The sequence below is a fragment of the Taudactylus pleione genome, unplaced genomic scaffold (genome assembly GCF_031769625.1).
Source record: "Taudactylus pleione unplaced genomic scaffold, aTauple2 ptg000033l, whole genome shotgun sequence".
Taxonomy (NCBI): Eukaryota; Metazoa; Chordata; class Amphibia; order Anura; family Myobatrachidae; genus Taudactylus; species Taudactylus pleione.
This window is the reverse complement of record NW_028284435.1, coordinates 3,824,615-3,849,409: the sequence shown is the minus strand read 5'-3', so window position 1 is coordinate 3,849,409 and position 24,795 is coordinate 3,824,615. Positions and strand designations below refer to the sequence as shown.

Genomic DNA, 24,795 nt, shown 5'->3' with positions numbered 1-24,795 from the left:
CGTTCTGCGAATGCGCAGAACAGGTCTCACGTGATCGCACGCAGCCTCTTCTATGCCTCTGCCTGATTGACAGGCAGAGGCATTTAAGGGGCGATGCGGGGTTGGCCGACGTTCCCGGAAACAGGGGCGTGTCTGCCCCGTTTTCCAGAAGTGGCAAGACTAGGGGCTATGTCCACGGACGCAGTTTCCTGGCCTTGCATGCCAGCCAGCTTACTTAGCTGGCTGGTGGCGCCGTCCACCATCGCGACTGGTGGTGGCGATGGTTATCCCAGTTTGCGACCTTGGCTGCAGTGCTGGGATCGCAAATGCACCTCCTGCTGCATTTGCATATTTACAAGGACACACGGCATTGCAAAGCTACTTATGGGCAGCTTTGCAATTCTGTCCCAAGCTAAATCACCCCCTAAGATGGATTAAATGAATTCATTGCTGGTTTAAACTCTCACCAGTTGTGCTATATATACACAACCCCAACAGCATTATGACCCATATGATGTTACCAGAGAATTATTAAGTACAATAAATTAGAAGTTCTGTCATCACACAAAAGCCACAAATCATTATCATACAAACTTCCCATTATTGATTAAAAGCTGTTCAGCAGCTGCTGAAATGTGTTCCAAATAATTAATACATGCTGCTGGAAAATTTTACATTTCAGCGGTTTGCATTCATTAATAAAAGCATAGCTAGAAATTAATTAATTGTAAAACTTTTTATAGCTCATAATGCATGTTCTATATTTTTCAATATCTTTGTTTTCACCTTTATGGAGTCTCTCAATGGGGTTGAAATATGTTTTATAACAATTTTAATAATTTATCCTTTCACTTAATGTTCCCCTTTTGGCTATTATTTCCACATACTGTAATACTGTACATATAAAGAGCTGTCTTGCAAAGGTAACATATGGCTGCCTTGCTTTTTTAATTCACTGTAGGGGATCGAAGCTGTAAAGGAGATACCACCATAGAGTACACTGTTACTTTCTGGGGTCTATTTATCAAGCAGTGAAAAGTGTGGAGAATAGAACCAGTGGAGAAGTTGCCCATAGCAACCAATCAGCTCCTACCTATTATTTTATAGCCTGTTCTAGATCAATGCTACTTGAAAGCTGATTGGTTACTATGGGCAACTTCTCCACTGGTTCACTTCTCCACACTTTTCACTGCTTGATAAATAGACCCCTTAGTCTTTACCCTGTACACTGCCAGGTTTTGGAGATCATCACCCGGACCAATGGCTGCATCTCCTTTTGCTCCATGGCTACCAGCTTACATGTAAATGCTGAGCAATGGAAAGCTGTTTGGTGTAAATCTATAGGTTCCCTGCTAGCTTTGCCCTTGTGGAGTTAACCCTGGAAAAAAATAATTGACATTAGGCCACTTGAAGTAGAGCACAGGTGCTCAAACTCGGTCCTCAGGACCCCAAACATTGCATGTTTTCCAGGTCTCCTCACAGAATCGCAAGAAAAATAATTAGCTCCACCTGTGGATCTTTTAAAATGTGCCAGTGAGTAATGAATACACCTGTGTTCCTGCTAGGTGACCTGGAAAATGTGACCTCTGTGGGATCCCTAGGACCAAGTTGAGAACCAAGTAGAGAAAACAAAACATATTGTGGATCCTAGCTATATAAAAAGATATAGGTTCCCAAGCTCCTATAGGAAGCAGTATTACTTAAAAATGAAGCAAATATGGGTAGTATTTATCATAGGTGGTCCTGTGGCTGCATTATGTATAACTTAATATCATATCATAATGAAATTGCACTGTTAAATAGCAATCTCATCTTCCAATGTACCAAAGGGTTCCAATGACATAGGCGTGCCCTGGTCATAGAGGTTTGACCAGAGGGGATCTAGTGATGTCTCTCTGGCTTTACTGTTCCCCTATTGCCAGGAAGCTTTTCCCTGCTTGCTAATTAGACTCAGGCCACCTCCCCATAGAGATCTAAGAGGCTGGTGGGAAGTGGCGCAGAATAAGTTATCAGCAAAAACTCTGATTTCTGTAATTTCTCCAGTGTAAACCCTGGTGTCTATTTACTAAGCCCTGGATGGAGATAAAGTAAACTGAGATAAAGTACCAGCCAACCAGCTCCTAACTGCCATGTCACAGAATATGCTTTAAAAATGACAGGAGCTGGTTGGTTGGTACTTTATCTCCGTTCAAATTATCTCCATCCAAGGCTTTAGTAAATAGACCCCATATAGGGAGAAGCTGAGAAAAGCCCTTTCTTAACTTCATAAATTGACTTCCATATTACATACAGTACATGCCAAAGCAGAAAGATATTTCATGAAAAGTAAAGTACCTTGAGCAGTGAGGATATAGGAAAAGTTCAGGAAACATACCACATAACATACACTATACAGTACAACACCTGAAACACTGATAAAACATTCACACACATTGGGGCTAATAGAGAGTTGGGAGCAAGGCAAAAAAGCAAGTAACTTTACACCTAGGCAAAACAATGTTGCACTGCAAGTGAAGCAGATAAAAAAATGTGCAGAGATACTGGATGTCAGAGGGGAGTTTCCATACTCAGATCTAAATTGCAGTGTAAAAATAAAGCTGTCCAGCATTTGTGGGCTACATGCAAAGGCAGCCAGTATTTACCCTGCATGCAAAACTAATGTGTGTGCATCCCTTGTATTGCATCATGGTTTGTCTATCTGCAGTTACTTACTCTTTAGCTTTCTTCCCAACTCAGAATCAGCCCTATTAGCCCAATACTAATATTTACTACTTAACAAAATGCACAAATGATAAAACATCAGCTGCCTTTCCATAAATGAATCACATTTTTCTTCAGCGTAGTAGGACCAAATTTATAATTATATTGAGCAAAGGAATATCGACACAGTCTTTATTATAACAGGGTGACTACATTTTAAAGGAGTCTTGATTACTCTATACAACATATTTGGAAAGAAAAATCACAAGATAAAATACTAGAAGAACTCTCAAAGGGGCATATTTATCACATTCCTCATATCAGATGCAGATGGGTTGAGGTAATATCACCCAAATTTGCAATATGATATTTGAATACATCGCAAGATATATATCACATGTAGACACTGAGGGCCTGATTCAGAGCCGCTCGTAAGTGGCCGCTCGTTCGCTCCGAGCGATGTTCGCACAACTGCGCATGCGTATGGGTCGTAATGCGCATGCGCCAACCAGTCATTGCGGTCGGAAATCGAGCGCTCGCTAAATAGCGAGTGCCTGCTAATTTGAGTGACAGGATGAGGCGTTTGTGGGTGGTAACAGGGGAAGGTGCTTGAAAACGGGGAGTGGAGATCCGAACGCAGGCGTGCCAAGCAGTCAAAATGGGCGTTTTAAGGGTGTGCATAATTAACAAAGCAGCTTCATCGGCCACGTCACTTGGTTGTTTCTTAGCCTGAACTGTTCGCATGATTGTGGTAGGAAAATCCTACCACAAGCACTGCGAGCAGTTCAGACGCCTTTCGATGTACTCGATTAATCTAATAAATAGCGGAGATGACTTAGGATGCGAGCGGCCAGGGGGCGTCTTTACAAAATAGCGAGCGCATGTTTCGTTTGCTCGCTCAGACATAGAGGCATCAACAGACCGCAAAGAGCGAGCGCTCAATTTAAATAGCCGGCCCCTTTTTCTGAACGAGCGAGCGCAAATAGCGTCCGGCTCTGAATCAGGCCCCGAGTTTGCAAGTAAGCTCTGTCCCTGTTAATCCTCTCCCTGCACTTCTCAGGGTATTTTTTACAAAAATTATCCTAAGAGTGTGACCGTGCATACGAAGCTGGCTACCTGCCCCTGCATTCCCCCCTCTACCCCCATGATCCCACCCTTAGCTAACACTAACCTCTGTGATTCCGGTCAGCTGAACGCCGGGCTCCTGCTCTATGACCCTAGTCAGCTGCTCTGTGCTGTGACCCAACCAACATCTCAGTTTACAGCACAGTGGAGCAGCTGATTGGGGTCACGGAGCAAGATCCCAGCGATCAGCTGACCGGAGTCACAGAGGAGTTCACGGATCACAGCTCACTGATCAGCAGCCCCTGGTGCAGGTAAGTGTTGTTGTTATTATTATTATTATTTTTTTAATTCTAAATAGTTTTTCTTTGCAATCTGCCCATGGTCTATCAGGCACACATGGCTGATTACAGAAGCCTGCTCTGGGCAGGAAAGGTTGGAGTAGGGGAATGTTTGTGTTTGTGGGGGGGATCCCTGCATAATGCCATCTCCAGATTATTGCATGACTCCCTCCTGGTATTTTTTCACAATTTATTTTAGTAAATCTGAAACAGATCGCATTTTCCATTACAAGTATGGGTAATGCGATCTGCTTACAAAAGAATGTGAATTTAAGGGCTTGGAGTAGTTTTCTACAAAAAACAGCTTGAAGAGCTCTTTAATACATTTTAGTGATGAGTGAAGTAATGTGAAAACAGCTGTTTTTACATTATTTTATCAAAAATAATTTGATAAATATGCCCGAAAGACAAAAGTAAAAAAGGATTTACAAATCATATCATGGTTATTGCTTATGGAATTAGAGAGGATCAATACTGTATGTCTCAATTTTAGCTGGAAGACAAATGCTTAAAGCTCAGACTGCTGTCATACTTCTGTCTAGGGAATATTGATTAACACTACGTTTGTGGTTTCTACATAGGGTATCAAGAGAAATGGGAAATGGCTCCATGAAACCCAAGCCACTGAGGCAGCCAGATGGACAACTGGTGAACCTCTCCGTCAGTTCCTGCAGCAAGTTCTGTCCTACTAATACCATAAAAGGAAAAATATGGGAACTTGAAAGAGAGCTGCAGATAAAGGACGAGGAACTAATGAAGAGAGAACACATATTTCAAGAGTTGCAGGATAAATTAACCAAACAGACTCAGGTGATTTCAGAAATCACAGAAGAGCTTCAAAGCAAGTGTGTCCAACTTAACAAACTGCAGGACGTTATTAGCTCACATAGCGGAAACTCCATAACACCCTCTTTTAGAATGTTGCATGGTTCTCCAACTAAAAATCACCATACATCACCTTCAAAAAATCTACAGACATCGCCATTTAAGACATTGTCTGGATTTTTCAGCAATAGCAAACGTAAAGGAGCCAAGGCGGGGGTCTCTGCAGAACCTACCACCAGGACATATGACCAAATTAATCCACCAAAGTTCTCATTTGAGAAAGCTCGTGTTACAAAAGAGTCAAGGTAAGCACTAATGGTTTCCGTCCTTCAAGCAACACATGTTGTTGTGTTACAGAGCTGGATAATATCATACAGTTTTATGTTATAAATGCAGCATTTCTTCTCAACTAGATGGGCAATAATAAATACGGGCGTCCATTATAAGTGGAACTTAATATTGCTTTCTTTATGAAAAGAATAGAACCAGTATGAAGTTCCTACTCTGTCATTTTTATTAATCTGCTTTTTTGATGCTACCAACGAATTCAGTATACAGTTCTACAGCTATGTGAAGCCCACCATTTGCTACCTGTGCACATGTTTTTGACACAAACAATTTCAGATTGTTTTCTTGTAGGTTATTTTAACATTAAGACTTGCACCAATTGGAATGTTGTGCTTAGTGGGTAACTGTCATGTGTTAGCAAAGAAATAATTGGTTATCAGTCAGTTTAGTTGCAACATTAACCAGTTACTTAACAAGGCTGCTTGTAGAACCCAGAATGACAGTCATCCTCCTCTGCTTAATGAAGTGCCAGCCTTTGCCCTATACAATGAAAACTTTTTAAGTCACTGCCTCAGTTGGCATTTACATCAACTCAACAAGTGGTAGAATTTATTGTGCCAGATAACAAATTGTAAAACTTTTTTATTTGAAAACATCCATGACTTTACGCCAAGAGGGTTAATAAAATAAGATAGATCTAATTTTCTAGATTCTGTAAAGAAAAATCTACAAAAAATTACTCCTTTTCTTTTTATCTATAAACAAACTGATTTATTGTCTGTTGCAAAGAGATTGATGGAGAAATATATCAATCAACGCATTTTGTATGTGATACATCCCATTACTTACCACATGCATATCAGCGTTAAAAACACCAGTATACACCCTTGAAGAAGTACCAGCGGAGGGATGAAACGCGTTGGAAAACCTTTTACATTGTACTGGTCATTATTGCGTTTATCATTTGTTCTGTAAGCATTTGGATTAAAACACATGTGAAAGCACAGTTTGTGTGTATAATCAACTGTGCACATACATAGTTTAGCCCACTCACTCCCACACACACCGCAGCCTGATGGCATTGGAGGAGACCAGCACAGAAGACTTTGGATGGATGAGTAACAACTATCACCTAGGGCCAAATGTAATAGGGTGATAGTTTAGAAAATGTGAGAGTTTAACAGTAAACTCTCACACTTTTTAAACTCGTAATTGAGTCTGGGAATATGCAAACTCTCATGATTTAAACTTTCATTCAGATGTTTTCCCATTTTGAAGATAAAACTCGACCAATGTGAGAGATTACTGCTAAACTCTCACATTTCCTAAACTCTCACCCTATTATATTTGGCCCCTACCCTTAGCTCTGTGTACAATAGTGTCCAAGCAGGACCTGATACTGTTTATATCCTGGTCCAAGCAGGACCTGATACTCTCTATATCCTGGTCCAAGCAGGACCTGATACTGTCTATATCCTGGTCCAAGCAGGACCTGATACTGTCTATATCCTGGTCCAAGTAGGACCTGTTACTGTCTATATCCTGGTCCAAGCAGGACCTGATACTCTCTATATTCTGGTCCAATCAGGACCTGATACTGTCTATAGCCTGGTCCAAGCAGGACCTGATACTGTATATCCGGGTCCAAGAAGGACCTGATACTGTCTATATCCTTTTTATGAGACGCTATGCATTTGGTGTGGGTAATACTATAAAGGGGAAAGAGAAGTGTTTGCGATTCAGTGCACTTACAGTATTCTGTGTAGCTAGTGATGAGACTGATGGGAATCATTCCTTCTTAGGATCCAAAGTTGTGACCATAAATATGGAGATTTCATACCATGCACATTGGAGTTAATATGTAAAGAGGACATTGTGAGACTATTTTCACTATATTGACTTTATTCTGGATTCTATATTATGGGCACTCACAGGCTTATTTATTGCCTTAACCTTGGCCCTTCCGGGAAAAAAACTAGGCTTGTTTTTTGCTCACATCTCTATAGGCAGTAAGCAGGGGCGTAACTAGATAAGGTCCCATAGCAAAAGTTTGTAAGGGCCCCTATGTACCACCCAAAGGAGAAACATTTTTATAACACATGTAATTGTGACAAGAAAGATGGCCCCCCTCAGCTCTGAGCCCCATAGCAGCTGCACCCCTTACACTTATGGTACTTATGCCCATGGAAGAGACGAAAAACAAGTGAAGTTTTCTGGTCTGGATAACTTGTTGTTTAGTGAACTTCTGCGGAGAAAAACTGAAATGCGATGACCATGATGTGACATTCCAAAACAGCACATTGCATCCATCAACATAGTTGTGTACAGGAAAACTAGTGATGTTGTGGGTACCATTATAGGGTAATTAGTGCGCAGTCAAGCATCACACTGATGATCTGCGGCAGATTGCATGTAACTCAATCGATCCCTTAGAATTAGTACTAGTTGCAATTATGCAGTTTCCAACTCCATGTCCAGCATTTTGTAATGTGTTTTAATGCATTGCAAGTCTGAAGCCAAGGACATAGTGCCTTATTAGACTAATGATAGAAACCAGGTTGTCATGGTGGCCACTGCTAGTGCACATATCTTCTTCACAGATCTATATATGGAGAGAGACAGACACATCTTAGTTGCTATATAGTTGCACTCTACAATTTAAAGAAGGAAACATTCTTATCTCCAATACTTGTAGTTCAGCTACAAAAATAACGACTGCTGAGGTGAAAGCAAAGTTACCACTGACACTGTCACACAACTCTTATCTACAGTAGATTAGAGGGAAGTTCAATGCACCAGGTGACATGAGGGGTGTGGAATATACTGTATATAGTTGCACAGTGATACAGGATATGTCTGCATTATAAAATCAATAATAATACTTGGCTACCCTATCTAATCGGTGCACATCCTCGGATACCTTGTTTTTCCTTGAGAATCAACTTATTCTACTATTAATACACCACAGCTTCTAAACCTTTTATCATAATGAAGTAATGGATGCTGATTTCTATGTTGTAGCAAAGCAGGAATGAATTTAACACTCACAAGTCTGTCCATTCTTCTTACGTGTATTAGTATTCTCTTATTGTACATGCAACAAAGATGTTCACATGTGTAAGAGAAAAAGATCTGTTTATAAGGGCTCTCCATGTGGAATGTTGTGTGACCTACAGCCTAATTAGCTGCCAGTGTTGTTCATCTGGGAATACAAGCAGGTTGCACAAGTCACAAAGCAATTAGTACTCAACATACCTTTCACTGGATGGGTTAAGGATTAATAGTTGCATCTTAATCAATATTCCTGCCTCCAGGCTGCTAGCTTTAATTGTCCAGTTTATGCAAAGACTTAAAGTTTTGTGGAATATGCAAACCGCAAGGTTGTCTAAGAGAGTGTGGTATATACATTTATTTTCGTCATGGCAATTAGAGATTTCAGCACCATTGCTTTTCTGTAATCCCAATGGTATAATAATCTCTGTGTGATATTGTATGACATGTGCAAAATGCCCATTATACAAACTGCAGGAAACCATTCAAAGAATACAAATAATATATAGGTTATACATGTATATTTATGTTTATACAAGTCACAACTGCATCTCAAAGTGGCACACACTTGTCATACCAAGTACATAACAAATGATTGTTTTCGTTCAGAGTTCCTTATTTATTTATTCTATTTTATGTCATATTCACTTTCTTATGCTATAGTGCAGGGTGGCTGAATGTGACTTATTTCCATAGACATCAGAACCCCGTAGCGAGTAAATTTTCACTCGCTGCGGGACTCACTACAAGACGGGGCGGCTGTCGATTGTGATTGACAGCTTGCCGCGTTTTGTAGGCATGCAGAGGGGGTGGCTGGACAAATGGAGGCGTTTCTGAAGGAACGCCTGCCGTTTGTGGGCGGCCCTACTGACATCACCAGTGATGTCAGCAGTGAACCTCCTGCTCTATTAGAACAGGAAGTTCACTGGGGCTAGCGGTGGACGAAACCCTACCACAAGGGTCTCGTGGCAAGCCCAATGGTCACGATAATCGCGACCATCGCCAGGCAGCCCGCTAAAGCTGTGGGTGGTCACCCACAGCTTAGCGAGCGGCCTGGAGGCTGGTAAAAAAAAAAACGGCCAGGTCTGATTCAGAGCGAGCGCTTGCAAATAGCGAACGGCTCTGAATCAGGGCCTAAGTCCCAATTATGTGCACTGTGCATGTTCCATAGCCAAGCACCTGCGGCTTCGGGCAAATACGGGCGATTGTGAATCCTATGATAACTGTTCTAAGGGCGTGCTGTGGGCATGTAGTCAGAATTTCGTGCTACTCTGATTTCTGACAAATCTCTTGCATCAGGCATATGACTGTTGAAACTGCAGAGTTGGGTATGATATGTCGGCATTCAGAAAGTTAACACCATAATGTCAATATTCAGCATATGTAGATGTTCAAAATGTCGACAGTAGTGTTTTTTTTTAGGTTAAAATTAGAAATTAATTGTTTGGTTTTAGCTTGGATAAGTTCGAATTTAAAAATCAATTCTTATTGGCTATCCAGCTATCACATCTTTTGGATAGCCAATAAGATAAATCCAAACTTGAGCTAATTTGGCGAAAAGAACCGAGTAAACTGAACCACTCATCTGTAGTTAATACTAACCCTAACCCTAATGTGCCTAACCCTAAAAGCAGCCTAACACTAATATGCCTAGCCCTAACTGCAGCCTAACTCTAATATGCCTAGCCCTAACTGCAGCGTAACACTAATATGCCTAGCCCTAACTACAGCCTAACTCTAATATGCCTAGCCCTAACTGCAGCCTAACTCTAATATGCCTAGCTCTAACTGCAGCCTAAAGGTGCATACACACTAGACGATATGCTCCCTGAGCGATATCGTCTAGTGTGATGTCGTTTATGACATTGAGCACAGCCGCTGAACGATATCATTAACGATATCGTTCAGCGCCGGGCTCTCTCCCCCATTCCCTGACATGCAGCAACCTGACGAGATCGTCAGGTTGGCCTGCATGTCAGCCCGATGAACGATGATGACGAACGACCCGCGGGAACGCGCGTCGTCGTTATCGTTCATCGTTTTGGGCTTAAAAATGGACAACAAAGTGGACGACTGAACGATAACGATATCGCTATCGTTCAGTCGTCCACTTTATCGCCCAGTGTGTATGCACCTTAACTCTAATATGGCTAGCTCTAACTGCAGCCTAACTCTAAAACTCTAATATGCCTAGCCCTAACTGCAGACTAACTCTTATATGCCTAGCTCTAACTGCAGCCTAACTCTAATATGCCTAGCCCTAACTGCAGCCTAACTCTAATATGCCTAGCTCTAACTGCAGCCTAACTCTAAAACTCTAATATGCCTAGCCCTAACTGCAGCCTAACCCTATCCTTAATAATCCATAACCCTAAATGTACTCAATATACAGTATATGTGTAAGTAGATACCATTCAAGTCACTGATTTGTTTCAGATACACATTGACTTTTTAGCAAAGTTATTATGTCAAATTTCAGAGATAGCCAGAATGTCGAACCTGGTACTAGTAGTGCCTAAATAAATGAGTGGGGGGCATGGTGTATATATATATATAACCTAATGGGTTAAATGAGGGATATGATATCACACCTTTTTTAAGAGACTAATTGGCCTGCTGTTGTAGATCTATTGCTTATCTTTTGCTGTTTATCTCTTGTTTTTTATTCCATATTCCTTTATATCCCAGTATTTCTTATTTTAATTTTAACTCATGAATTTTATCTCATGCATTTTGCACATATTTATTGTACTATTATGTTTGTATTTTTAAGGAAAAGCATTTCATTATGTTTACAATTTATTTTTTGGATTTTTTACATTTATTTAAATGCTGACTTTTTAATTTATTATGTTTAATTATAAATGTTATGCAATATGCAATGTATGCATTAGGATTTAAAGTACCCACATTGTAACATCTGCTACTATTTCCCTATAGTGTTTCCAATACTGATTAGTTTAAGTATCTAATTATAAAACACTTGTGGAAGTAGATGGGATGACTAGTATAAGAGCATGCCTGTTATTCATGCCAAACCAGCCTCCTGACGAAGTCGATGACGAAACGCGTTGGGGCGTGGTTTGGCGTTGCTTTCCATTACTGGTCGAATAGCCGACGGAGTCCCCGGAGACGTTCGGGTGATATTCAGGCTTCTTCATTTTTATTACTTGCGATGGTATCTGACCGCTGATTGTGGTACGCATATTCATTGAACGAGTTTTATGTCCGCTGTCTGCAATAAAATCTGTTTTATAGTTTCATGCACTATGTGGCGCCCCTTCTTTCTTGCTCTCAATTCCAGATAAACCAATACCCGCTTGGATCCGGGTTTTAACGTGGGGAAGACGCCGGCCTGTGTGGTACCTGTGGCCTGTGCTATATCTGGCGTCTGTGACACAGATTTACTTTGTTCCAAAAATCCATCTATTTATTGGATTCTAAAAAACTTTTCACAGCATTATATGTGTTTATGCATTGATTGATTGATTGATTTGCGCACTGAATTTACTGTATTTATATATATATATATATATATACTGTATATACTGTATATATATGTAGTCCATGAAAGGCAAAACACTACACGGCGCTGCAGTATTATCAAATCAAATGGAAATTTACTTCAACATTTCTGGGCTATCAAGCCCCGTCGTCAGGAAAACACAGAAAAAGAACAAAAACCAGCAGCTTACCTCATATCCCCACCATCGATATAACGGTGACTGAGACAGCAGAACCGGGTGCACGAGACCGGGGAGTGTGTAGCGCACCATGATGACGTGTCAGCCTCAATCCCCGGCGGTTGCCATGGTAACCTTAGACGCTTCACCGGCTACTGACTGCCTAAAGAAAAGTGTGTGTAACAAGATAAAAAAGTTAACATTAATAAAACACCAATGTTTACATATCAAAGTAATACATTAAAGAGTAATGGTGCATACACACGATCAGATTTTTCCTTCAGATATGAACGATAACGATATAAAAATCGTTCAGTCGTTCATATCTGAAGGAAAATCGTTCATATCTGACATGCCTGAACGATGGACGATCAACGATGCGCGTTCCCGTTTGTCAGATAACGATATCTGACATCCGATGGGTTTGCAGTCAGACTTGGACGATTCCATTCATTTTAATGCAGTCAAAAATCGTTCAAATCGTTCAAAACTTTGGTAAAATCGTTCAATCGTTCATCTGACAAGTCTGACAAATCTGACCGTGTGTACGCTCCATAAGTTACACTTACAATATATATAACTGAAGCAATTGCTGCTAGCATGATATATGCTTCTGAACAATATACATCAGGTAAATTACCAAGATGCCCATTGACGAAGTCCATTTGTGGGCCGAAACATGTTTGGGGTTGCCTGGAGCTAACATCCTTTGGTGCTTCAGCCAGGACTTAGGAGGAGGTCCGGTCCGCGAGTCCTGCTGCGACGCGCGGGTGCACGCTTCTATGTGGCGGTGTCTGCCGGTGCCTTGTTTGATGGTGTTATTATTCTGCTACATTGTGAGTGTTCTGATCAATTTGTAATAAAACTGATATTTTTTTCATACTTCACCATGTTACGCTCCTTGTCTATTTGCTTCTATATACAGTGTATATATATATATATATATATATATATACATATATATACTGTATATATATAGTCAGACATATGCCCCAGCTCTACAAACTAGCATATATACTGTACAAAATAGTGGTTGCTCATGATCAACCTAATAGTTATTCACATACAGTATGCTTGTAAAGGGAAGGGTTTACTGTAAGCTAGAAAAAATAAATTTCCTTCCTGCACACTGCAAGAAAACCAACAAAAAGACTTGAATAGTAATTTTTTTTCTAGCCTAGAGTAAACCCCTCCCTGTACAAACACCTGTGAAAAATTATTAAGTTGATTATGAGCTATTTTGTATTGCTGTTCTGAAAGGAATGGATGCGACCAGCATTGGGAAAGTGAGCTGGTTCCTGTAGTGCTACAGCACTTAGAGGTCTCTGGGGTACCTTCAGGTGAGTTGGCTCTCAACTTAAATATATAGTTGAACAGGTGTATATGTCAGTGCGCTAGTCCAGAAATATTGAATAGTACCAATGTCCTGGGAATACTCCCAAATCCGATTGCGTTTCTGTCTCCTCTGTGAGATTTAGTATATGCAAGTGTAATCCAAGACATGGATCCCACACTATAAGAACTGGCGTCTTCCCCAAAGATAATGCCCGAATCCAGTCAGGGATAATTCTAAGAGTAAAGCATAAACAGGGGGTGCCACATCATAGCCCGTCTTCAGGGACTTCTCCAGGAGCTGTTTCCTTTACCCGATCAAAACGCCAAACCATGTCCCTACGCGTTTCTTCATTGGCCTTGTCAGGAGGCTGGCATTTTGGGTTACCGGCTGGGCTATCCTCTTCCTATCACCTAGTATACTTGTGGTGGTTTAGACCACATTCTTTGGTACGTACACTGTCATAAAGATTTTTATTGATTTATTTTTATTATAAATTGTTATACTTTTACGCACAATGTGGCGCCCCCTGTTCATACTTTGCTCTTAAATATATATGTGTATGTGCTATTAATATGTGGCACAACAGTATGCAATTATATGACCCAGAGTGGGTGCTATTATCATGTAGCGTTAGGGACACCAGAAAAGAGAAGCCTTGACGTGGGCCGGCACTTAACCATGTATTTGCAAATAAATTCAGCAAAGATCTATGAATTCTATTATCATGTAGTAGTCAAGTCTTTTTGCTGGTTTTTTTGCAGTGTGTTGGAGGGAATTTTTTTTTCTAACACTAACATATATGCTAGGTGTATGTCAGGAGGCTTCCTCCCAGTCTCTGCTTGACCCATTTCAGTCTGGCTTTCATCCACTCTACTCCACTGAAACTGCCATCATGAAAGGCAGCAAAAACCTCCTTTCTGCCAAATCCAAGGGTTGCTTTTGATACTGTGGACCACCCTATCCTCCTGCAAATCCTTCACTCCCTCTGTCTGCCCTCTCCTGGCTGTCTTCCTACCTCTCTGGCAGTTCTTTTCAGTTTCCTCTCATGAATCCACTTCCCCCCACTTCCACTAATGGTAGGTGTCCCCCAAGCTTCTGTTCTTGGCACTTTCCTTTTTTTACCCTCAGTACATCCTCTTTATGTGAGCTCATCAGCTGTTTTGGCCTCAAATATCATCTCTATGCCATTGGCACGCAGATTTACCTCTCTCACCTGACCTCTCCTCTCACTTGTATCTCCAACTGTCTCTCCGCTATTTCTTCCTGTCCCATCGCTTTCAATAACTTAACATGTTAGACTGAGCTGATCATCTTCCCACCTTCCCGAATAACCTCACTTCACACAACTTCATTATCTATTGACATCACAACCATCTCCTCTATCCCCTGAGTGCTCTGTCTTGGAGTTATTCTTGACTCCTCCGTCTCCTTCACACCACACATTCAGTACCTTTTGTAGTCCTGCCATTTCCATCTCATAAATTTCTCCAGAATCAGACTCTTTCTCATCCTGGATGCAACTAAGACACTCATTCACTCACTGGTCATCTCCATATAGGACTACTGTTTCCTCATCCTCTCTGGGATCCCTGTCTCCCACCTCTCTCCACTCCATTCTGTCCTTAATGCTGCTGCCCGGCTCATCTTCTTTTCCAGACGTACAACATCTACCTTCTCTCTCCTACAAGCCTTACACTGGCTCCCATTCCCCTTCAGAACCCAATTCAAGCTACTCACAGTCAATTACAAAGCCCTCATCCAATACACTCCTAATTACATCTCTAACCTTTTCTCCATTCACACGCCAGCCCACCCATTTCGTTCCACAAAATGAATGCAGTCTCCAGCCAAGTGATTATTTACTCCCACATCCAATATTTTGCATGTGCTGCTCCCTTCCTCTTGAACTTTCTCCCTCCACCTATCAGACTCTCCACCTCTTTACAAAACTTCAAACTGGCCCTCAAGACCCACTTCTTCATCAAAACCCTCACCCAATCTTCTCCCATATACATGTCTGATCTCATCTCCCTTTACTCTCCTATCCGCTTTCTTCATTCAACTAATGCACGCAGACTTTCATGCCAGCTGATTACTTCCTTCCACTCCCGCCTCCAACATTTTGTCCGCACTGCTCCCCACCTCTGGAACTCTCTCCCACTCCCCATCAGACTCTCCACCTCTTTGCAATCCTTCAAACAGGCTCTCAAGACCCACTTCATCAAGGCCTTCCAGCTATCATTCTAACTCCCTGCTACATGCTCCTTCCGCCCCATCTACCCCATCTGTGTCGAACCTGTTTGTCTTCCCCTCCCTTTTAGAATGTAAGCTAACCACTAGGGCACCTAACATTTGGTTGCTTATGCTCTGTTGCTTATTTGGGTGTTATGGTCTCTAATGTAGCAATATATATTATCCATGTCCTGGTCCTGTATTGTATTGTTCTGTAAGTCGCTTGTCTACAATTTGTTTATGTACTTTGTAAGGCGCTGCGGTACACTTGTGGCACCATATAAATAAATGATAATAATAATCAAAGCCATCCATCTCTCATCCTAACCCACTGGTCCATGCCCCCTGCTCACTGTCTCCCACGTCCGTGTCACCCCTGTATGTCTGCCTCTCCGTCTTTAGAATGTAAGCTTCCTCATGTGCTTTTATTTCCCTTACTTATACTATCATCTATTCCATACTCTGTACATCGGCACCTAAGCTTGGGTTTCTGTCGCCCTGCTGAGTATTATGACCACTGTTGCAGCAATTTTTATAGACCATGTCCTCGTCCTGCAATATTTTGGACTGTGAGTCAACTGTTTTCTATGTACTGTACTTTGTAATGCACTGCGGAACCCTTGTGGCACCAAATAAATAACATATAATAATAATAATAATAATAATAATAATAATAATAATAAAAGGAGCAACAGGTGTAGAATAGAGATATGCAGAGATGTGGCATAACAGTGTTAGTAGTAAATCATATTGTCCTATTTTAACAATATAACGATGCAATAATGTGTCATATACCCAACAGAAAATAGAATTGAGACACTGTTATTGTTATTAATAAATGTGAAAGTTACATTCATCGTGAAAATTAATTAAACAGAAGCACAACTACATTAAGTTAATTAATTTAATTTAAATTTAGCATGAACTAGCTGCAGTACACGGCGTTAGCTGGGTTAAAATCTTCAAGTTATTTAGTTAGGCTTCCCAGACCAATTGCCACCCCTCTGTGAAGTTTTCATCCAAATCCATCCAGTGGAAGGCACAGAACAGGCTCCCCGAGTCAAAGTTCTGCCCAGCATACACCAACGGGAGGTTAACCCCTCTAAAACCTGTCCAGAATCCAACTGGGCCACATTGCGTTGGTTTCATCCCAATCGGTGCAGGGGTGTCTGAATGCATAACTGGACAGACAAATAAAAACAGAAAAATGAATTTTAGAATTATTACGATATTTGCTTTTTTCCACTTTAAAAATCCTTTCATGACACGATGGCTATAACTTCATATAATATAGCAGCTATGCTGATGGAGTAAGTATCAGTTGGAAAGTCAATCTGCAATGAGCCAATTAGAAGCAGCTAGCTAGTTCAGCATCATTGCATCTCATCACTCCAACCTTCCAGCATCTGCAAAACATATGCGTCCATTAGGGGCAGGATTTGCAAATGCTAAATTTTAGACCAAGTGTGGCCATCCCATGAAGAGGGCATAATTAGCATTTAACAAACTATAGTCTGGAAATAAACCTCTCCACCCTCCCAATCTGCCACGATTAATGTGATCTGGTCCATCTACAGAATGGAAAGGATCATCTCAGTATTACATGACACCCAATAATTAAGGTTTGGACTCCATGGACTGTTCATTTTGAGGCCAAACCTCTGTTAACCACGATATAGCTTTGTCACTACATCTCAGATATTTTGACCACAGCGACACAGCGGCCAGTCATCACAGTAAGCCATTACATGCGGCAGTAGGACCAGTCCACCTGAGCTGGGTATGCACAACAGCTTTATTCCTTCCCTTTCACTGGACACAGCTGTAGTAAAATCGTATTATATACTACTGCTATTGTGGTCATGATTTGAGCTGCTGGTTAGGGCGGGGGAAGGGACGGGGGGCTTTACTGGCAACTAGTGTTTGCCTATGTACTTACATATAAATAGGTGTGTCTGTGTCCATATCTACCTCAGTTGCAACATGCCTATAATGTACGTGGCCTACACTCTCCCACCCCTTCTCTCCAGTCGTAATCATTCGCAAGTATAAGATGCAATCAGATCTGCACAGGAACATGCGTTTTTGGTGAACATCCACAGTTTTATGCACATAAATCCAATGCCATGTCATCTTAATAAATGTCTGAATAATTATGTTTATTATTTTGTGTAGCACATTATTATTTTTATAGAATTTTAAGGTGCCATAGTGTAGAGTGTTTAAAGATTTAAGGGCTATAGAAGAGTTTGATCAGTGGTCTTAGAGATAGTAGCGGCATGGCAGAATTATTGAGAAGTGGTTACCAGCAGCGGCAGTTACCAGCAGCAGCCGTTCCTACCATTTACGTCCGAGGGGCTGCCCCAGGCTGCAGTGCTACAGCCACTGGTTTCCAGGTGTAGGTCACAGGTAGATCTAAGAAGGCAAGAGGGAGACTATTTTGAGATGACACTTGAGATGCATAAAGGGATGGTGTTGTTGAGGGCCTTGTGGGTAAGGTGAGTAATTTGAATTGAATTTACAGAGTGCAACATAAAATCAATCTTGCAGCATTTAAAATGGATTGTGAATAGATGAGTTAGGTTAATGTCAGATACTGTAGGAGGCAATCACCATCTATTCCTCATACTTAATAACTTCCTCCTACACCCTGTCCCTCCATCCCTCCCTAACACACTCACTCCCTCAATCACACACTTCCTCAATCCCTCCCTTTTCCTGAATTTGTTATGCCAAGCTGTTACATTTTAACACTGGCTAACATCACAATGGCTGTTTATGATAGTTGTCTGTCACATGATCAGTCTACCAAGCAGTAATATTTATAATAAAGCTGATTGGCATCACAAAGGCTGTTTATGATGTAAACCTGTCACATGATCAGTCTACCAATCAGTGACTTTTATAAAAAAAAAAGCTGACTGACATTACAAAAGCTGTTTGTGATGAAAGCCTGTCACATGATCAGCCTACTGAAGTGTTGAATGCAAAGTGCATGTATTTTACTACTGGTGTCTTTATTCATCATCTACAGTATTTATATGTCTAACTACCTATCTACAGTTACAGGGGTGTATCTAGGGGTCCGAGCACCCATGGCAAAGTAATGTAATGGCACCCCTCCCCCCATATTTACTGTATAAATACACACTCTGTACTTAAAACCTCTCCCTAGCCAGCCCCCATGTGTCACCTGCCAGCTACAGTAACACTACACCCTGTGCACATACTCAGCCTGTCACCTGTAACACTACACCCTGTCGCACACTCACACTACACCCTGTCACATACTCACACTCAGCCTGTCACCTGTAACACTACACCCTGTCACACACTCACACTACACCCTGTCACATACTCACACTCAGCCTGTCACCTGTAACACTACACCCTGTCACATACTCAGGGCCGGATTACGGGGGGGGGGGAAGAGGGCTGTCGTCCTGGGGCCCCCACACACATACCTGGCTGGCGACGCGGGACTAGGGGCACAGGTGGACTGCTGCTTGCGCTGCTGCATGATCAGCAGGGCACAGGCAGATACCTGTAAGGGGACAGTCCGGGGATCCGCGGCGCTCAGTAACTTCATTGAACCGGCGATGCCAATGGCCGGTGCAATAAAGTATTTTTTTGTTTAATCGGTGCAGCGTGCGTGACGTCTCGCAGCGCTACACCCATTGAAAGAGAGCAGGCATCCGAGGAGCTGTGCTGTGCTGCAATGAGCAGCCGAAAAACAAATAAGGTAAGTGTGGGGGGCTAGGCGCTGGGGAGGGAGACGCAGTGTGCCAGAGACAGACAGGGTCTGTCAGAGTGTCATCAGGGGGAGAAGGCACTGTGACTATATTGTTGGGGGACAAGGGCCCACACAACTTATTTGCTCCGAGGCCCCCACATGCTTTAATCCAGCCCTGCACATACTCACACTCTGTCACCTGTAACACACTCACACTACACCGTCACACACTCACACTACACCCTGTCACATACACTCAGCCTGTCACATACCTCTGGTGTCCTGGGCCAGGTGTCCCGCTGTCAGCCTGCACAGGAGCAAGAGCAGCCGGCAGGTACCCTCCCACATCCTCTGCTCCCCGGTGCCACGTGCGATGGAGAGTCAGCCGCGGGCCCGGGTGTCCCGCTGTCAGCCCGCCCAGGAGCATCTGGCAGGTACCCTCCCACATCCTCTGCTCCCCGGTGCCCCGCGGCATGTGCGGTGGAGAGTCAGCTGTGGGCCCGGGTGTCCCGCTGTCAGCCCGCACAGGAGGAGCCGGCAGGTACCCTCCCACATCCACTCCCCGGTGCCTGGCGGCATGTGGGAGCGAGAAGGATCCAGGGACAGGGAGGATGAGGCTGGTGGAGGACGGGTGGGGAGGTGCTGGGGCAGGTGAGGTTCCGGGAAGTAGGGGGTGGGTGACTCCCTCTCTCACTGGCGGCTGCCAGGCCCAGGACGGACAGTAGCAGGATAAATATACTACAGTATGACGTACCTGGAACTCCCCGGCAGTCCTGTCTTTATTCTACCCCCTGACCATGGGAGGCACAGGCGGGCGAGTGCCATCCTGGCCAATGGGTAGATACACCCCTGCTACAGTATCTACATCAGGGACATACAAACTTTTTTCTTGGAATGCCATATTAAGAAAATTACTTTGAATGGAGAGTCATAAAATTCTTTCTCACAATTTGCCTCCCAGCAATTAGGCAAAGATTATTTTGTGAGAAAATCTTATTTTAAGAAACACTAAAACTAATACAACTATCTTAAAATAAAAAAAATATTTAATGATTTTACTCACTGTTATGAGATGCTGTATTAATGCAGTGGAGTTGTTACTTTGGTATGTGTGTGATGAGCAGTTATTTTATAGATCATATTTAAATTAAAAACTAAAATAACAGCAGCTAAATAAAATAGTGATATTAATATATTCTGCAGCTACATTGTTATGGCAGACTTTAGCCAACTCATGGCTCACTAAACAAGATGGAGGCAGCATAGAGGAGGAGTACAGTAGAGAGGACCATCCCGGCCGTGATGCACTAAAGCTGGGGTACACATTTAACGATGTGTACCCAGCCAACCTGCAACGGGACCCGGCGGGGGTCCTGGTATCAGCAAGTGCATACACACTTGCCGATGTCGGGAACAATGTCAGCAGCATGACCCTCACTGATTATGTTGCCCGTCAGACCTGCATGCTGGTCCGACAGGCGATGTTGCTGACGATGCGTGGGAGCGCGCATCATCAGTGACATTGAGGGTACAAACTAGATGATGTGCCCGATATGTCACCTGATCCGGCTGGATCGGACGACATATCTAGTGTGTACCCTGCATCACAGTGACAACGCTGATGCCTTGCCTAGTGGGATTCCCAAACACCACCCAAATAGGTCACGCCACCAATATTTACCCGTTGTTCCAAACTGCTAAACCTTCCTGTAAACCTGTCATGTCTCTTCTGTCAAGGCTAGTAGGGTTCGCTACAACTTTGACCTAAAAATGGGACAATTGTAAAGTAATAATTGTCAGAGCAAAGTTGTTAAACAAAGTGACAATGGCCCTCATTCAGAGGCGCTCGCAAGAAGTGAACGCTCGTTCTGAATGAGGGCGGCCACTTGTTTTTTTAGTGCGGCCTCCTGGTCGCTAGCTAAGCTGTGGGTTACCACCCACAGCTTTAGCGACCGACCAGGGTGATGGTCGCGATGGTCAATACCATCGCGACCATCGGGGCTTGCGACGAGACGCTAAGGTTGGGTCTCGGCACCCGCAAGCCCCAGGGAGCTTCTTGCTCTGACTGAGCAGGAAGCTCCCCACTGACATCACTGCTGAAGTCAGGGCGGCCGCCCACAAAACGGCAGGCGTTCCGTCAGCCCCACCCGGCCTACATAACGGGGCGAGCTGTCAATCACCGTCGACAGCCGCCCCTTTTGTAGTGAGCTCCGGAGCGAGAGAATTTCTCTCTTGCTCCGGGGCTTGCACACGCACAGTGTGGCCGCTGCGCGTGCGCAGGGCCTTGACATCAACCTGGTTGCGAGCGCTCAGCGCTTGCGACCGAGTCTAAATGAGACCCAATGTCCTTACAAAAAAATAGATATTTTGGGAGAAATTTATTTGTTGGATACTTAGGGTTGAAGACATTTTTTTCCCTGCTTTCTGTATAAGCTTTCACATATCTACTTACAATATATTTATACATACATAAGGTGCCCCGTTTAGTGGAAGGGGCTTTCTCTAGGGGAAGTAATTTACCTTGACAGGCTTTCATAATTCACATCTGTTTTAAAACATCACAAAACTGTCAAACACATTTAACACTATACATTTATGAAATACAGAAAAAAAAATCAATAACCAGTACAAATTTCTGTAAAGAACAGAAAAAGTTATTGTATAAGCATAATATTGTGTAATAAATTGTTCTGTAGTTATGTGTCCTTACAAACAACAACATTTTTATTTGTAGTTTGAATTTCAATGTTAGTTGCTTTTGACTGTTGGTTTTGTCCCTGTGATCCAGACAATGCAGCTAATATGCTGATTGGACAAGGAAAGGTAAAGACAAGAATAAGAAGTACAGAAGAGAATTATCAGGAGCTAACAAGAACATTTTGCTAAAAGTGTCTTGAAATTGATTAATAAAATACTTACCAATTAGAGTGCAAACAATTGTGCATGGCAGAATTTTGGGGGCTGGGTATGTGAGTTTGACAGTTAAAATATTGATACTCACATCGGTGGAGATGTACTAAGCCTTAGAGAGAGATAAAATGAATGGATATAAAGTACCAACCAATCAGCTCCTAACTGTCATTTTTCAAAAACAGCCTGTAAAGTGGCAGGAGCTGATTGGTTGGTACTTTATTCCTTCCACCTTATCTCTCTCCAAGGCTTAGTACATCTCCCCCAGTGTGAGGTCAAACCTGGCATGCTGACATGTTAATAATGCAATTTGCAACATAACATTGTCGGCTTTACAACTACAGACATGGAAAAGTCTCATGGTAAATGTCTGAATGCTGCTTGGTTCGACCAATGAGTGTCCCTTACATATATAAATTATCAAACAGCAATTTGCTTCTATCTACATATGGCAAGTTAGGCAATGAAACAAATGTTTGATCATCTGTTATGGTTTAATACAAACTTGCTACTAAATGCAGTGTTAGTATATAACTCACTCTAACATCACATAAAGCTTTAACTACCCAATGTTAAGATCAAATATTTGAAAACTGGTAATACAGTACATGCATTTAACTTCTTACAGGTTTGGATGCCGTAAATTCTCTGAAGGGCATAGTACACAAGTGCCCAAGGTGCCAGCCCCCCACCCAGCACCTTTCCCCACCTCTTCTTACTTTGTGTGGAGCGTGGCGACATCTGATTCTACTCTATCAGAATGGGAGTGTTTTGCTGCACTGTGACATCATAGATCAGTGCTATATACTCATAGCATACCCCTGACACAAAGAAGCTTAGATGTAAAGGTGCCTCTGTATCAATAACTGGTGCTCACTGTGGGGCGCCATGGGACTATAAAGCTGCCCTAAACCTTGGTACCCTAACTAACAGATTAGTTTCACCTAATGGTAGCACTGGCCCTGTTGTGACTGTGTACATGACATTGAGGGGTCTATTTACTAAGCAGTGTTAGGAGACAAAGTGAAAGGAGTTAAGGTACCAGCCAATCAGCTCCCAACTGTCATTTTTCAAACACAGCCTGTGACATGGCAGTTAGGTGCTGATTGGCTGGTACCTTATCTCATTTCATTTTGTCTCGTAACACTATCCCTATATGGCATGTTCACATAGATTTATACTATAGCTAAAGTTTTCTACAAATCTAGGGGTATAGAAGAAACAAAACAATTTTGCAATAAATAATCAATGCAAAACATTTTAATTTCAATATTGTCTGTTTAGTAATTACTTAATGCCATTAAGTAATTACTAAACAGACAATATGCTTATGAGGCAAGTCAGCTACCTTTTTAATCAGACATTTACCAATTTACATGGTTAGATCTAAGTATAGCATTGGTAACTTTTAATTTATTTCAAAGTTTCAACTCACTTATGGTAGACTGTGTATAAAGTAATACAATGTACATTCAAGGCTGTCAATTTATATTTGCTGACAATCATTTGTTAAAGTAATGTAAATTAAATTTAGGTGTTGCACATTTGCCAATTGAATCTACTGTAGTGCTACAGTACAGTAGAATGCATTAATTCGTGAGGAATGGGTCATGCTATGCTCTAAAATGTCAAGCACAGTGTTAATATTTTAGGATCCAGTGGTGTGAATGGCACCATTGACACTTATTTCACCTATTTTTATTCCATTTTTTATATGAAAAATGAAAAAAAGGGAATTGATTTATTAAGTTCTACTTTAACTTATTTGAAAAAAACAACATCAATGTTACTGTCTGGTCAATATTATGTACAGGTGTGGGGTATAAAATAAAAGCCACACTTTACAATGGTAGTGTGCATAAATATGGAAGCAAACTACGCGTTGTCCATTTTATTCCCTAGTTGTATAAGTAAATCCAATCAGTATTATAGGACTTCTCAATTTATAACAACAATTGGCACATTTTTACAGGAGATAGGTATTCCCCCGATTTCCAAACCCCTGGATGGTGACAGCTATTGCAAGGTAAGCAGGAAATAGATATAGCTGGCTGCCTCCGCCGCTAGCTTCCCCATACTTGTACCGCTGAAATCTTATCGCTATCACCATCTCAGGATTGATTATTTATAATTTACCATTTTTAAAAAATTTATTATTTTTTTTTTTTTGTAACTTTTCTTTTTGTTTTCGAAAATAGAGTTGGAAGCTCCAGTCAGGCTTCCAGTCCAGTGTGCATGTGAGAACCAGCAGTCAGAAAATGAATGCACACGGGGATCCTGACTGGCTGGCAGAGCAGTAAATTCAGCTTTACTGCTGCCAGCGAGGATACCTGGGAAGCCATGTCGTTCTAAAGCTTACCTCAGCCTGGTCGATGCCTGGTCACTTGCGAGGCCAGGAAATCTGCGTCCACTGACACAAACTCTGGCCTCGTCCCTCCCAGAAAAGAGGTGTGATACGCCCCTGTTTCCGGGAACGGGGGCCAGCCAATCCCCCCAATGCTGCCGATAGGGGGCACTGTGAGCAAGATCGCAGGACCAATCTGCACATGCGCAGACCCTTAAACATCGGAGATGTGCGCTAACCATTGGGTAAGCATCTGAATCAGGCCCTGAGTTTTAGAAACTGATTAAGATGTTTCATTAATGTTCTTTTGT

At 42.2% G+C, this 24,795-nt stretch overlaps 1 protein-coding gene across 2 annotated transcripts in view; it reads left to right on the top strand.

Moving 5' to 3' along the window:
* Window positions 1-4,676: 4,676 nt before the first annotated feature.
* Window positions 4,677-24,795, top strand: part of PRKG2 (protein kinase cGMP-dependent 2) — a 94,870-nt gene continuing 74,751 nt past the window's right edge. For both annotated transcript variants that reach the window (XM_088452114.1, XM_088452113.1), the window contains exon 1: window positions 4,677-5,212. In XM_088452114.1, the coding sequence (XP_088308240.1) occupies window positions 4,677-5,212 (536 nt within the window). The remainder of the gene's footprint in view (window positions 5,213-24,795) is intronic.